Source organism: Staurois parvus, unplaced genomic scaffold (assembly GCF_062004578.1).
Source record: "Staurois parvus isolate SC_StPar_1 unplaced genomic scaffold, SC_StPar_1.0 ptg000151l, whole genome shotgun sequence".
In the NCBI taxonomy this organism is placed as follows: Eukaryota; Metazoa; Chordata; class Amphibia; order Anura; family Ranidae; genus Staurois; species Staurois parvus.
This window is the reverse complement of record NW_028317947.1, coordinates 13,278,125-13,293,766: the sequence shown is the minus strand read 5'-3', so window position 1 is coordinate 13,293,766 and position 15,642 is coordinate 13,278,125. Positions and strand designations below refer to the sequence as shown.

At 44.4% G+C, this 15,642-nt stretch overlaps 1 protein-coding gene across 1 annotated transcript in view; it reads right to left on the bottom strand.

Annotated features, from left to right (window-relative positions):
- The window catches only part of LOC149464494 (NXPE family member 2-like), a 190,114-nt gene that overhangs the window by 14,550 nt on the left and 159,922 nt on the right, over nucleotides 1-15,642 (bottom strand). Inside the window, exons 3-5 of the mRNA XM_089674703.1 lie at nucleotides 13,610-13,671; nucleotides 11,244-11,462; nucleotides 3,019-3,464 (exon numbers count right to left, since the gene is read on the bottom strand). Coding sequence (XP_089530829.1) covers nucleotides 3,019-3,464; nucleotides 11,244-11,462; nucleotides 13,610-13,671 — 727 coding nt within the window. The remainder of the gene's footprint in view (nucleotides 1-3,018; nucleotides 3,465-11,243; nucleotides 11,463-13,609; nucleotides 13,672-15,642) is intronic.

Here is a 15,642-nt window from a genome sequence, read left to right as displayed (position 1 = left end):
GGGTCCCTGTACGGCCTCCCATTGCTGCTGTCTCCATCGCCACACTCTGCCATGTGCCACTTTCAGGTCTCCTCACACTGCTGGTGTGTAGAATTTTTTGACATAGGGTGCTGGCAGATTACGGGCCTCCTATTGCTGCTGCGAGGCACGTAATCTGCCATGGGCCCCCGTACCGACTCCTCATGCTGTGACGTTGCAACAAGGTGGAATTCAACCCTACATATGTTAGACCGCCTTTACGAACAGCGAAAGGCCATCACAGATTTCCTGATGTTAAAAGCGGATAAAGGTACTCCCTGTGTAACTTAGATGTCAGCCATTGGCAGCTCATGCGTGACACCTGCGCTTGCTCAGGCCCTTTGAGGAGGCCACGCTATTCGTGAGTCGGCAGGACTATGGGATGAACGACATCATTCCTCTGTTGCACGTCCTGGAACAAATGCTGTTAACAATGGCTGGTCAGGGTGCGGTAGACGTGGCGCTCAGATCTCAACGCCACATGACCCCTGTGGGGGCAGGACAGGAAGAAGAGGAGGAGGTAGAGGAGGACATTGGTGCTCAGGAATTATTGAGTGAAATGGGTGGTTTTTCCACTCAGCGGACAGGAGTGGAGGAGCAGGAGCATCTGGTAGAGGAGGAGGAGGAGGAGGAGACAGAGGACCCAGACGCACCGTGGCAGTATGCTGTGGAGATGGAGGCAGGGAGTCCCTCGCATTCCTTAACACAAATGGCCCATAGCATGCTCGGTTGTTTGCATAGCGACAGCCGAATAATAACCATCAGACAGAGGGATGACTTTTGGCTGTCCACCTTGTTGGACCCTCGCTACCGTTCAAAAATGGTGGCCTTTTTCACACCTGCTGAGAGGGAGGCCAAAATAACGTACTATAAAAACCACCTATGTAGTCAGCTGGTCTCTGCCTGTCTGCGCCAACGTCCATCCTCAGACACTATGGGCCCTGTGCGCTCGCGTTCCGCTGCCATGGCAGCAGGGGAGGGGTGGGGTGGTAGGAGCAGTGGCAGCTCCACCAGCAGCGGCTGCCTCAGTCTGCAGTCGATGATGAGTAGCTTTCTTCACCAGCGCAGTGAGGAAACTACTAACCAGCCGCAGCAGCAGCAGCAGCAGCATCAGGTGGACCTGGAGCAGGACCTCAAACAACAGGCTTAGGCCTACTTGGACAGCACCCTGCCAACCGAGGTAGACAATCCCCTTGACTACTGGGCAACGAAACTTGACCTTTGGCCCCAACTAGCTGAATTTGCCCTTGAAAGGCTGTCATGCCCGGCCAGTAGCGTGGCATCGGAGCGCGTGTTTAGTGCGGCAGGAGGTATTGCAACTCCGCGGAGGACACGACTGTCCACCCAAAGTGTGGAGAGACTGACGTTTGTGAAAATGAATCAGGCGTGGATTAGTCTGGATTTCAAACCACCAGTTCCTGACACAACTGACTAAATCCGCCATGAATCATGCCCCAAACATGTGCCACTTTCAGGTCTCCTCACACTGCTGGTGTGTTACATTTTTTGTCATAGGGTGCTGGCAGATTACGGGCCTCCCATAGCTGCTGCCAGGCCCCTAATCTGCCATGGGCCCCTATACCGCCTCCTCATGCTGCTGCCAAGTCCAGAGTCTCTCATGGGTCCCTGTACGGCCTCCCATTGCTGCTGTCTCCATCGCCACACTCTGCCATGTGCCACTTTCAGGTCTCCTCACACTGCTGGTGTATTCCATTTTTTGTCATAGGGTGCTGGCAGATTACGGGCCTCCCATAGCTGCTGCCAGGCCCCTAATCTGCCATGGGCCCCTATACCGCCTCCTCATGCTGCTGCCAGGTCCAGAGTCTCTCATGGGTCCCTGTACGGCCTCCCATTGCTGCTGTCTCCATCGCCACACTCTGCCATGTGCCACTTTCAGGTCTCCTCACACTGCTGGTGGGTTCCATTTTTTGTCATAGGGTGCTGGCAGATTACGGGCCTCCCATAGCTGCTGCCAGGCCCCTAATCTGCCATGGGCCCCCGTACCGACTCCTCATGCTGCTGCCAGGCCCGTAATCTGTCATGGGCCCCTGTTGTCGCTTGTTGGCATATTCCGCTCGTTCAGATGCTCCTTCTCCTGCTACTCCTCTTCACGGATTCCGTCAGCAGTCTTTCTTGGAATCCGTTTCCAAGAGACAACAGTTTGCGAGCACGCACCAGACGGTGCAGAAGCTGAACGTCCTCCTGTCCAAGTTGCTGCTGCCAGGCTCGTAATCTGTCATGCGCCCCTGTACCGCCTCCTCATGCTGCTGCCAGGTCCAGAGTGTGTCATGGGCCCCCGTACCGACTCCTCATGCTGCTGCCAGGCCCGTAATCTGTCATGGGCCCCTGTACCGCCTCCCCATGCTGCTGCCAGGTCTAGAGTGTGTCATGGGTCCCTGTACGGCCTCCCATTGCTGCTGCCAGGCCCGTAATCTGCCATGGGCCCCCGTACCGACTCCTCATGCTGCTGCCAGGCCCGTAATCTGCCATGGGCCCCTGTACCGCCTCCTCATGCTGCTGCCAGGTCCAGAGTGTGTCATGGGTCCCTGTACGGCCTCCCATTGCTGCTGTCTCTATCGCCACACTCTGCCATGTGCCACTTTCAGGTCTCCTCACACTGCTGGTGGTTTCCATTTTTGTCATAGGGTGCTGTATGGCCTCCCATTGCTGCTGCCTCCACCGCCACACTGTGGCTCCACACTCTGGTTTTGGCCCCGTGACTGCCCAAATGAGTGAAGTGTGCGGTGATTCTAAGATCGACGGCACTCATCTGCATGTCATACTGACTGACAGTATTATTTCTCTTCCCCAGCAGACTCCAAGGGCATTTAAATTAAAGGTACAGTGTTCAGCACTAATATTAAGTCTCTCTGAAGCCTAGAAACACCCTTTTTTAAGTTAAATTCACAGCGAATATATTCGACTCGAATCAAAATTTTTCCACGAATTCGCCGAATCAGTCGAATCGAATTTTTGAATACTTCGCTCATCTCTAGTCATGTCCCAAGCATCTATCATCCCAACATTGAGTCCACTGAAGATTTCCTTTACTAAAAGGTATTGAATATATCGATGAAAGTCGCTAAATCGCTCTACATCAGAGTTAATCTCCCTGATGTTCTCAGACTTTATGATAACTTTTGTATCCGGACTTCGTAAAAACAAGTTCTCTATGGCCCTTCGTATGCTGAGAAGCCTTTTGATGAACAGGGGAACGGGAAAGGGCCGGAAGTGCTGTCCTAAAGATAACACAACAATTGTATTGGAGTCACCACCATGCCGATCGAGTTCATTGGCGACGTAGGAGTGATCTTTGACATTGAAATAGCTCATAGTTACAAATGGATGTCCATGTTTCTTCCACTGAATGTAGATGTTGTTTTGTAAGTCAAATGCCACGTAGGTCTTATGCCAACCAGCTATATGGGTATTAAAAAATGTCAGATCTGTAAAAAAAAAAAATAAAAGCAAATGGTTATGTATTATAAAAAGCATATTTTTTAGTACATTTTTTACAGACTTTGGCAAAAATCCACCACAATTACATAAATGTTGATTTATTGTTAAGCAGAAGACTAGTTTTCGAACTTTTTGAGAAACAGCACCAAAACACTATAAAACCTCAACACGAACAATAATAAGTTAAAGTTAAATAAATGCAGCTTAGTCAGGATAAACCTGTATTTAATTCAATAAATACTTTCTGCACATGATTTGCTATTTTGAGCAGTTTGTAAAGCGTACATTAGGCATCAAAACTCGCCCAGGATTTATGCCAGTGCCAATAAACAGCACTCCATCCCCACCTGTAATCTGTCCTATATGAGCTGACCATGGTCCGTAATCCACCCCCCAAAAATTATTGCTCACCTTCCCCCTAAAACCCTCCATTCAACCCTAACATGTAATGCTTAAACTGCTTCATACCTAAAATAACACCTCACTCCCTAAAGTCTAATCCTAATCCTTGGCTGTCACTTTGCCCATGCAGGACAAGAGAAAGCACCTCTGCAACCCAACCTCCCACAAACCTTCTTATGTTCTTACAGGTTATCATGCCAGAAACACTACCTGGTGCTCCTGGTTATGCTTCAGCTTGTGTCTTCCTGCCCTGTTTTATTATACAGCAGGGGCGGACTGACCATTTGGAAACTCAGGCACTGCCCGAGGGCCCGGGGTCAGTAGGAGGCCCCATGAGATGCCCCTGGTACCTTTTTCATAGGCTTTTTTGAGTTTGGGCATGGACACAGGGGCCATATGATCCCCTATTGCCCTGGGGCCCCATGAGTTGTCAGTCCGCCCCTGTTATACAGTAATTAGACTGGTACTAGCCAAAGCACATTGGCCTTGACCGCCAAACATAAAATAATAAAGAATTTTAAGTATCCTGTTTGAAGTGGTGAACTGTGAAGGCTTGTGAATAGTGGTTTGCAGAGCAAAGTAGAAAAGGCACAATGAGAAATGCAAGATGATATGCATCCATTCGCCCTCCTGAGGATTTACCCCCCTTCCTCAATATGCGATTTTTTGCGTTACTGCGCTGAGTTACTTTAACTGACAATTGCGCAGTCATGCAACGCTGCACCCAAATAAAATTTACGTAATTTTTTTCCCACTAATTGAGCTTGCTTTCAATGGTATTTGATTGCCTGTTTGTTACTTATTTTTTGCCCCATAAAAAAAAAAATACAGACAATTTTGAGAAAAAAAAACATTTTTGACTTTTTGCTGTTAAACATGTCCAGTAAAAAAAATGTAAAAATCAAATTTCATCATAAATTTAGGCCAAAATGTATTCTGCTACATGTCTTTGGTAAAACAAATCCCAATACGTGTAAATTAATTGGTTTACATGAAAGTTATAGTGTTTACAAATGGTGGTGTAGATACTGGAATTTTTTAAAAAATTTTTTTATTTTTACTAGTAATGGAGGCAATCAGCGACTTATAGCAGGACTGCGGTGGGCATTCTGACACCGGAGGGAACTGACTTGGTGTCACTGACATCCCCAGTGAACTGACTTGGTGTGACTGACATCATCAATATAGTGATCAGTGCTAAAATAAAAGCACTGACAGTGTACTAAGAGCACTGGGCAGGAAGGGGTTAACGTGGGGGGCGATCAAAGGGTTAACTGTGTGCTGTTTCACTGTAAGCTGTGTCCATGTGCTTCACTGTAATCATACTGTGGCTATGCACAGCCATCCAAAGCAGTGTGCACGAGCTGACAGGGAGGAGAATTGTATTGTTTACATACAGTTCTCCTCCCCATCAGAGACCACCAGGCGCCGGTGAGTAATCACCTGTCGGGACCCGGTGATTGACAGCTGTGGCCGCGAATAGCGTTGCAGGTAGGGAGTGCGCACTCCCCCTACTCCAAAATGCAAAATAACGTATATATACAAGATTTTGCGCACCCATGCCGCCCTGTAGCAGTATATATACTATAGAGTGGTTGGGAAGCGGATAAAGTCCAACTCTAGGCACAAAAAAAGAAGATCCCCCGCTAGCTGTCACAATGGGGGATCAGGGTTGTGCGGGGGCTGGTACAATTGTAACATTTTACATGTCACACCCTGAATATGTGTGAAACCCAAAAGTGAACTTATCTTTTAAATGCTCGTTATGTCTAGGGGTGCCAGAAAAAAGAAAAATACTTATTCTGCATTCCAGCATGATTACTCCAGCTGTGTGACTTGTCCTTCACAGCTTCTTCTCTAAGGTGCTCCCAGCCACATCACACTCCTGCTTTCTCCATGTACAGTTTAGAGCCTGTAGCCCTGCATTGTACGGGGGGACGCCAAGGGGTAGCCTACAGATTGGAGCTTTGTGGAGAAGAGAACATGCTGGGTATATCTTACCTTCAAGACATATTAAGCATTCAACACTTGCATTGTGGGGGGAAACTACTTCAAGAATAGATTTTTTTTCTGATTCCTGCAGTTGGGCTTTAACAAGTCTTAACAAGAAGTCTGATTTTCCCTTTCCAATGAAAGGTGTTTTTTTTATAACTGATAACCAAGTAAATTGATTGGACAGTGGAATGGCTTAAAGCCATGAAGACTTCCTTATATATTTTTTTAATAATGTTTTTGTGCCCTTTGTTTAGGGCTGAAATCTTTATTTATAAACAACTTTCTTGGGGAACCTGCTGGTCACCCATAGTTCTTTGTTGATGGTTTCAACCTGCTGCAGGCTCATAGAGCCTCTACACCATTGCCCCCATACTACGCATGCTTCTCTTCTTCTAAGTAAGCCATGTGTTCACATGACTTACTGTAGATGAAATCCCCTTAATAATCTCACTACAGCCCAGGTTGGGGCAAGGCTAATCCAGGGACATCCCTCAACTTTTTTATGCCCTCCTCCCAGGCCATGCAAAGTGGATTGGAGCTGTCAGTCAAGGATCTGATCTGCCCTAAGACATTGATGAGGGGGACCAGATCCTTGACTGACAGCTCCACTCTGCTTTGCACGGCCTGGGGGAAGAGCCTAAAAAAACTAAAGGACATCACAGGACATGTGACGGGCTTTAGCTTAGCCCTGCCCCAAACACGGACCATAATGAGTTAATTAAGAGATTAAGGGATTTCATCTACAGTAAACTGGGTGTACCGACTTCCCCATTTATGGTTGGTATTCATGGCACACAAATGATGAAGAGTATATCCAGCATTTTACAGCATTCCCAGCTATCAGTGGGACTATGTTAGGCCATTGCCAAGCTATCAGCAGATGGTTTCAGAATCAATCAGATTGTGTACAATGTGTGCATCAACCACCCTGCAAAAGAGGTCCAGGATGCGTGAATGGGGCAGCCATTGTAAGTCTGATACTGATGTTCTCTTTTTTCTTTCTACACCTCTGGGTTTCTGTTTTTCCTTTGCTCTAGTGTTTGCAGCCACTGAAACACACGTGTGCTTCACTGACACAGCGTGTATTGTTCCAAGGTTCCAGGTCACACCTACACAGGACCTAGGGGGGCTTCTTGATGGTGCACATGGGGTGGCCACTGGCTGTGTATTTCCAAGCCAAGGCTTGGCTCGTATATGTGCAGTACAGATGCATCTGCCAGCAGTGATGTCACATCCTGGCAGGTTATTTAAATGCGACAGGTTTCTTTCTCTTTAGGGATTGACCATGGAGACCAGCATTGCTATGCTATACATCCTTCAGGCCTGTGGTTTGTTCTGAACCAGATTAGAGATTTGTTTTTCCTGTCGTCTGTTTTTTTTTTTCTATCTTTGCTATCTGCTGGGCATTTTTTTATCTTTTGTCCTCCTTGTCAAGTGTTTTGGCTTTTGGCGTGAGACGTGTATCATGGATCTGTCACCATCCCCATGTTGCCAGGTCCTGCATAGCAGCCATTCCAGGTCTGAAGGCCATTAATATTTCAGAGAGAAAAGGGACCCTCTTGGATGTTCAAGGCACAGGTTTTCATCCAAGTCATCTCGTCCTAGGTCTTTTTCCAGAACTAGATGTCACAGATCTTCTGCTAGATCAATCTGGTATGGAAGAAGCTCCAACTCTTCCTCTAGGCAACACTCTCTCCATCATCATGACTGCCTTGGACCTGGTACTTGCTGGATATGTGGAGGTTGGGCCTTTTTGGGGAAAACTGTGCAAAGGTGGTTTAACTCAGGTGGCAGGAGATAAAGAGGACGATTACCAGCAGGTATTTACTCTCATCAAGCAGGTAAAAAAGGACACTTTAAAAGGGGTGAAAAACGAGATGCCCTGCACAGGACTCAGCCACAGTGGCAGCTAATTTACATCCAAGAACCAGTCTTTCTGGAATAGAGCCTTGTCTGGTTAACTACCCCTCTCCAGAAACTTTCAAGGATTAAGAGGTGCAAGAGGACGCAATATATGGGGCTTCAACTTCTCCCTTTGGTGAGGGTTGTTGCAGATGTCTTAAAATGATAGTTTCCTGTGGAATCTCCAGTAAACAAACCAGAAATATTTAAGGCACCTTAAAAAGAAATGCTGTAGCTTTTCATTGTTGTTGGACATTAAGGATGGCATTTTAGAGGAATGGAGTAGGACCATGAGGAAAGTGTTGCTCCAAAGCAGGTTCGGGAAGCTTCATCCTTTCAGAAACAAGGATGTTTAGCATCTGGAGTCAGCCCCCTTAGTTGATGTGGCCCTCATGAGATTAGCAAGACAAATAACACTGCCTTGTAGGGGTGATCACCATACCAGACCGCCCCTTCCCTTTTTACACCAAGGAAAATATTACTTGGCCCCTGTGGACTAGAACCCTTTTTACTTGGTTGTAATAAGATCAGGAACAGCCATTTTCAATATTTTGAAGGATTAGAGCTAAGGGTTTTCCTTGCTTACGTTTGCTTTTTACTGTTTATAGACAATGGTGATAGCTCAGCAATATGTATAAGGCTTACTAAGCCCACATCTCTCCAGGACGTCCTGGATACTTAGGTCTAATGGTGGCTCAGTAATATGTATAAGGCTTACTGAGACCACATCTATCCAGTACCTCCTTAATACTTAGGTCCAAAAATCCTATGAACTGGCCCCTATTTTCATGCAGTTAAGTTTTGTATTAGTGCAGTCTTTTATCCCATTGTATCTCCTTGGCACTATCATGGTATTTGCCCCGGAATCACTTGGTAGCATGGTTCCAGGTGAAATAATATATACCTCATTCATACTCCTGAGGAAGCAGAATTCTTTTCCAGGAGAAGCGTCCAGCTGAGAGTTATTTCCACTCCTAGTTTGATGTCCTAATTATGTTGTCGCTATAATGATTAAGTACAATATACAGTACAACGTATATACACTTAGCGGCCACTTTAATAGGTATACCTGTTCAATTGCTTGGTAAAACAAATTGCTAACCAGCCAATTACATGGCAGCAACTCAATGCATTTATTATTATTATTATTATACAGTATTTATAAAGCGCCAATAGTTCGCTCAGCGCTGTACATTAAAAAGGGGGACAGAACATGTGACAGAACAATAACAATACAATACAATACAAAACATGAGGGGATCGAGCTTACAATCTAGGAGGGAGGGGATGGTGGCACAGGAGGAGATAGCTGTGGGGGATGGAGTGGTAGGAAGAGTGGAGGAGGTCGGTAGGCTAGCAGGGGGTGGGGTAGGCTTCCCTGAAGAGATGGGTTTTCAGGGTGCACCTAAAGGAGAGGAGAGTAGGTGATAATCTGATGGGTTGGGGCAGGGAGTTCCAGAGGATGGGTGACACCCTGGAGAAGTCCTGGAGGTGGGCATGGGAGGAGGAGACCAGGGAACTAGAGAGAAGGAGGTCTTGTGAGGAGCGGAGTGTGCGTGCTGGGCGGGTACTTGGATATTAGGTTAGTGATGTAGTACGGGGCAGTATGGTGGACAGCTTTGTACGTCAGTGTTAGGATTTTGAATTTGATCCGTTGTGAAGACAACTTGCTGAAGGTCAAATCGAGCATCAGAATAGGGAAGAAAGGGGATTTAAGTGACTTTGAATGTGGCATGGTTGTTGGTGCCAGACGGGGTGGTCTGAGTATAAAGTGAGTGTATATTGTGTATTACAGCGCTGAGCAAACCCTTTGGCGCTATATAAACTCGATGTAATATTAACATAACATACGTGATTGTAGAAACTAGGACGGGGAGTGTGACTAAACTCTCTGAATAAGATCATTAGCTATCAAAGAGACATGTGAATCCGCTATCTTTTAATGCATTACATGTATGTTTTACTTCCAGTTGTAAATATAAAGCAGGTTTTAAATATTACATGTCATTGTGTATCTTAAAAGGCTGGTCCTTTTGCTTTCCTTTTGTTGTTTAGACACATAACACCACCTTTACTGGATGCTTTGTCTTGCAAGAATGGTCTTGACACTGACCTTAAGAAGATCTACCCGTTGATTGTCATGTCAGATTTCTAGCATCCAATTATTGCCAACGGCTATAGCCACTAGCAATAATCATTGTGTTCTCCTGGCAGGGATGGCTCCCCATGTCCCACGGCCTGGAGCACACAATAGCTTCAAGGGAGGGATTCCCCCATCAACACTGACTGTGTGGATGGGGGAATCAAATGAATTTGTTTCCTACAATATTTGGTGAACCATAGCAAGTAAAATGACGTACATGTTGTGATTTTGCCTGCAGGTGCCACCCAGGTACAGTATATGTATTACGGCTGGTCAGCAAGAGGTTAAGGTAAGTTGGCACTGCACTTATTGGTGGGTTGGCGATATTCTGGAGCACATGATCATTTTTCAGGTTGAATATTTTGGACCCTTTATGCACTGGATGTTTTAAGAGAACATGATTTATAGTTGTTCTGTTAGTCGATCCTGCTCAGATGCTCACACACTGTAGTTAGTAGCAGACATTTTATTAGGTGCTCATAGCTGCCATTAAACATGTGTCTGCTTTTAGAACTACAACCAAAGAGACGCAATAACACAGTTGTACCAGTATCTAAGTAGTGAGACCCCTAGAGGCCATACACAGCATATAACATATTGCTTCAATAGTGATGTATATGTGGAAAAGATCCCTTAACACTTTTTTATGTGTGACACACACTGGAGAGCAGCCTAGGGTACACTGTTTGTAATATATATATATATATATATATATATATATATATGTGTGTGTGTGTGTGTGTGTGTGTTTATAAAAAAACTTTTTTATATATGCTTTATATTGTGTGATTTCACCATATACAGTATAATCATTTCTGGATTTATTTGTTTATTTATGTATGCTTTGGATTATTTCGTTTTCTTTTGAATTAATAATACACTACTTTTTTTAATAGGACATACAGTTAGGAGCACCGCACCACTGTTTTATTATAAATTATCTTTTGTTTTTTAGCGTCTGAGTTCACTTATAGTAGTAGTTCCCTAATTCTAGTCTCTTGTTTATTTTTTAGATTTTAAAGCAGCACATGAGTTTATTTTTATTCATTTGTTGTCCAAAGTGTCTCCACCATCCAGCGTGGAAACACCCTAAAACAGGAAGTGTATTACTGGTCGGACCCACAAGTAAGAAAAAAAATAGAAAAGTAACAGCCAGCACATTAAAGAATTAAAATATTGTAGCTTTTTGTGTTTGGGTTTTTACCACTTTTAGGTGAAGAAGTAGACTTCTAAACAATGTGTCACCTGGAGACCATTAGAAGCCCACTATTTAAATCATGCGTTCCCAGGGGTTATGCTTTAAAATTTCAATGTGGATACTTACTCTTTATGACTTTTGGGAAGAATTCTATCCATTGACGAATTGTTGAATCGCCCATCAAATATATCATTTTGCCAGCCAAACATTTATTTATGTTTTTCAAGGGCTCAAAGGAAGAAAGATTACAATGTGTGGGGAACCATTGGTTCTGCAGGAAGTAACCGCTAGGGAAGGGAAGAGAGGTCCCAATTTGGCATTTTGAAGTCACTTTCATAGAAGTTTCTGAAAAAGAATTGTTTTAATATAATAAGTTTATTGTTAAGTTCAAAAAGCTCTTTTGGTTTTTTTCAGTACAAATTAGTGTCACTGTGAATTCTACAGAGACTCTATTAAGAAATAGCAAGGTGGAACAATATTTTTTGTGTTTCACATAGAGTAAAGAAAGGTTAGAACCCCTGACAGATTCTTACTGCTCTCTGTGTCCCCATTGGTCAGAGTTCACTTTATTTCTTGCTCTTAGGACATAATAAGAAGTGAGTGGATATCTCCCCAAAACTGAGAGTATTTAATCTATGACATTTATAGGCTCCCATCTACTCTTGTTCTGGTGACAACTGTAAATTTGTTGGTTCTCACTCACTTCATGTTCTAGGAAAATTGTCATGAGGACAAATAGAGAAAGGAAATCTCTCTGGTAGGAACTCAGACAGCAATAAAAACTTGCAACAAACTGTGTAACACCATCAAAGTTAGCTAGGAAGTTTTTTTTTTGTCAGTCATAGGCGGAGTAGCAGCCTGGAGTGAGTCAGCCTGTGAGCAAGGCAGAGGTTACCTCAGGACAGGCTAGGGAGGTTCTGAAGGTCAGAGTTTCTGGAGCCCTCCCACCTCTCCAGACACATGAGAGCTTTCTTGAGGAGGGATGGAGGAGGGGAGGAAGCTCTGATCTCTATGCTTGAGGGACCTTGACCAATCCCCTGGCAGGAGGTTGGGCATGGCGACCAAGGCAACCCTTAAGAATCAGAGAGCCTGAGAATGTCAGTCAGTGTGTCAAGTGAGAAGTTGGAGTGTGGAGCCTGCAAGGGGGCCCAGGGAAGAAGCCTACTTACAGGGGGGTGCTGGACAAGCGAGTCTCTACTGTACCACCATCTTCCAGGAAGGAACAACCTGAGCGGAAGGGAAGGAGCCAGCCCAGTGAAAGACCTGAAGGTAGCCACTGACCCATTAAGTTATCAGGAAGGGCAGTGTGAGTAATCTTATACCCCCTGTACAGATAAGGATAGAGGGCAGTTATGTAAAAAACCCAACTGGCTCCTCAGCTGGGACTGTTTAAGTTGTCAGCTTCTGGGTCCCCTTGCCCAGTAAATACCCTCAGTACAGCCAGGTAAGAAGAGGATTCATCTGGAGTCTGAGGAGGTACACGAGAGGACTGGAATGCTCTCAGAGGAGAGACGTTCTTTTTGTTCATAGACTTGTACATAGTTGCTAAGGAGTTTGTCCTCACAGCTCACAATTCCTTGGGCATCCCATGCACCCCTCAACCCCATCCAAGTTCAATACCCCTTAATAAAACATCAAAACCAAGCTCAAGGACTGGTTACTGTCTCCAGTGTGCAAGTGTGGAGGAAAAATTTGTGTTGCTTGGCTGTGCAGAACTATAGGGGGACCCAAAAATCAGCAACTCCTAAGCGGGTAGTACTACCTGTGTTTATTTATTTGTATGCAAGGGACATGAAGTGGAATTATATGTATAATTTTATATTAGCTACCACTTACAGCCAGCAGTTAAGTCACTGCTGTACATGTTCACTTCTGTGACTGCAGCAGATAGCTTGTGTAGTGCTGAACAACTGGAGCTGAAAGATACAGAGAAACATTGGACCAGACTTCCTCAACATTTTCAACACAGAGGAACCCTTGAAATACTTTTCCGGTCTCAGGGAGCTCCTGCTAAAAATTATTATATCTACAACTCATAATGCATTAGTGTGATGGTCAGTGGGAAGAATGCTCCTTACACTTGTGGTCATTGGGCAGAATTACCCCCTTAAAAAAAAAAAAAAAGAGTAAAGGCTGTAACCTATCCCCACTCCATCCTAAGCAAACTTTAGGATACGTCAGTGCCTGGTGTGGTTAGTTAGCTGCTTATGTGTGGTAGGTTGTATTGGGTGTTCCCGATATGGCATAACTACAGGTGGTATAGCAACCAATTGCCTGTGCTAACAAAAATCATGTTTTATTACTCCTCTAATCACGTAATTCGGTGAGTCAAAGTGAACACAGGCTCTCCTTATTTAGTAACATACACTTTGCAAAGTGAACATTTACTTAGCTAATTGATTTTAGCAAAAAAAACCCCAAAATGTCTGCTCACATATCCGTAAAACTGACCACAGCATTTCAAATTACCAACAATAAAAATGCAGACTTACTTGGGCATTTTAAAACGTCAATACTTCCAACTTGTTTGGGAATTTCTTTGCCAATGTTGGACCTTTAATTATAAAAAATGAAAAAATAAGAAGTACATTTACATCCAGTGCTTTTTTTCAGCGGGAACATGGGGGAACGCACCTCCAGCACTGAATGTTTGTAATGGTGACGGGTAATGAGGTGTGCTGGAGGAACTATTGTTGCTGGGAGGAGGTCAATTGTTGCTGGGATGGGTCTATTGTTAGCTGCTGGAGGATCTATTATTGTGGGGAGGGGTGTATTTTGTTGCTGGGGGGTCTATTATTGAAAGGGGGGTGTATTGCTGCTGGCTGCAGGGGATCTATTATCATTTACAAACTGTATACAATAGAAAATTATGCTTGTTTCTATATTCTCTAAAAGAAGTAGTACTGGAAGGTGGGTACGGGGTAGAACCTAGGGACAGTGCTTGGATACAAGGGGTGACTCAAAAGGAGGAGTTCCGGCAACTATTCTTTGAGAAAAAAAGCCCTGCTGATATCCTTCATTGTATGTTTACCCCAAAAAAGTTGGTCTAAACCCAAGAGCAAACATGTAATATATTGCAATTTGCCAGTCCTGATATGTAGTGGCTGCCAGGGGCGGACTGACCATTTGGAAACTCAGGCACTGCCCGAGGGCCAGGGGTCAGTAGGGGGCCCCATGAGATGCCCCTGGTACCTTTTTCATAGACTTTTTTGAGCTTGGGCAAGGACACAGGGGCCCCATGATCCCCTATTGCCCCGGGGGGGGGCCCATGAGTTGTCAGTCCGCCCCTGGTGGCTGCATTAATTTGCCTTTTCGGAGTCTTTTCTTCTTTATTTTCACCTGGTAAACCTGTCAGTAGCACAGGTTTATGCTCATTCACCGTGCTGTATCTATGGGAAAGCACTGTTGTCACCCTAGGCTGCTCTCCTGATATGGATTACAAACATCTCCTTATCTCCATACCAAAGGGTAAGGGTCTTGTAGTTTACAGAAGAGAACAGGTAATGAGATTGCTAATCAGTACATGTGATTTCTAGCAGAATCAACAAGTATAATCTGTACTTTTAGAAAATGTTTTTAGCCTAAAAAAAGAAAAATAAAGCTGCCAGCAGACCTGAAGACTGTTAAATTGCAATATATTACATTTTTGTTCTTGGATGTAGACGTTAAAGGACAAGTTCAGTTTAGAATGATATTTTCTCATCTCTACTCCCTAGTTACATAGTTAGTCTGGCTGAAAAAAGACATAAGCCCATCCAGTTCAACCATTAAAATAAAAAAAAAAGTTATAATCCTATACTCACAGTTGATCCAGAGGAAGGCAAAAAAACCCCAGTAAAGCATGATGCAATTTGCTCCTGCAGCAGAAAAATTTCCTTCCTGATCCCCCGAGAGGCAATCGGATATTCCCTGGATCAACTTTACCTATAAATGTTAGTATCCAGTTATATTCTGTGTATCTAAGAAAGAATCCAGGACTTTTTAAAGCAATCCACTGAGCTGGCCAGAACCAACTCTTGAGGGAGTCTGTTCCACATTTTCACAGTTCTCACTGTGAAGAAACCTTTCCGTGTTTGGAGATTAAATATCTTTTCCTCCAGACTTAGAGTGCCCCCTTGTCCTCTGTGATGACCTCAGGGTGAATAGCTCTACACCGAGTTCACTATATGAACCACTGATGTATTTATACATGGAGATCATATCCCCCTTATGTATTATACATGGAGATCATATCCCCCTTATGTATTATACATGGAGATCGTATCCCCCCCTTATGTATTATACATGGAGATCATATCCCCCCCTTATGTATTATACATGGTGATCATATCCCCCATATGTATTATACATGGAGATCATATCCCCCCTTATGTATTATACATGGAGATCATATCCCCCCTTATGTATTATATATGGAGATCATATCCCCCCTTATGTATTATATATGGAGATCATATCCCCCCTTATGTATTATACATGGAGATCGTATCCCCCTTATGTATTATACATGGTGATCATATCCCCC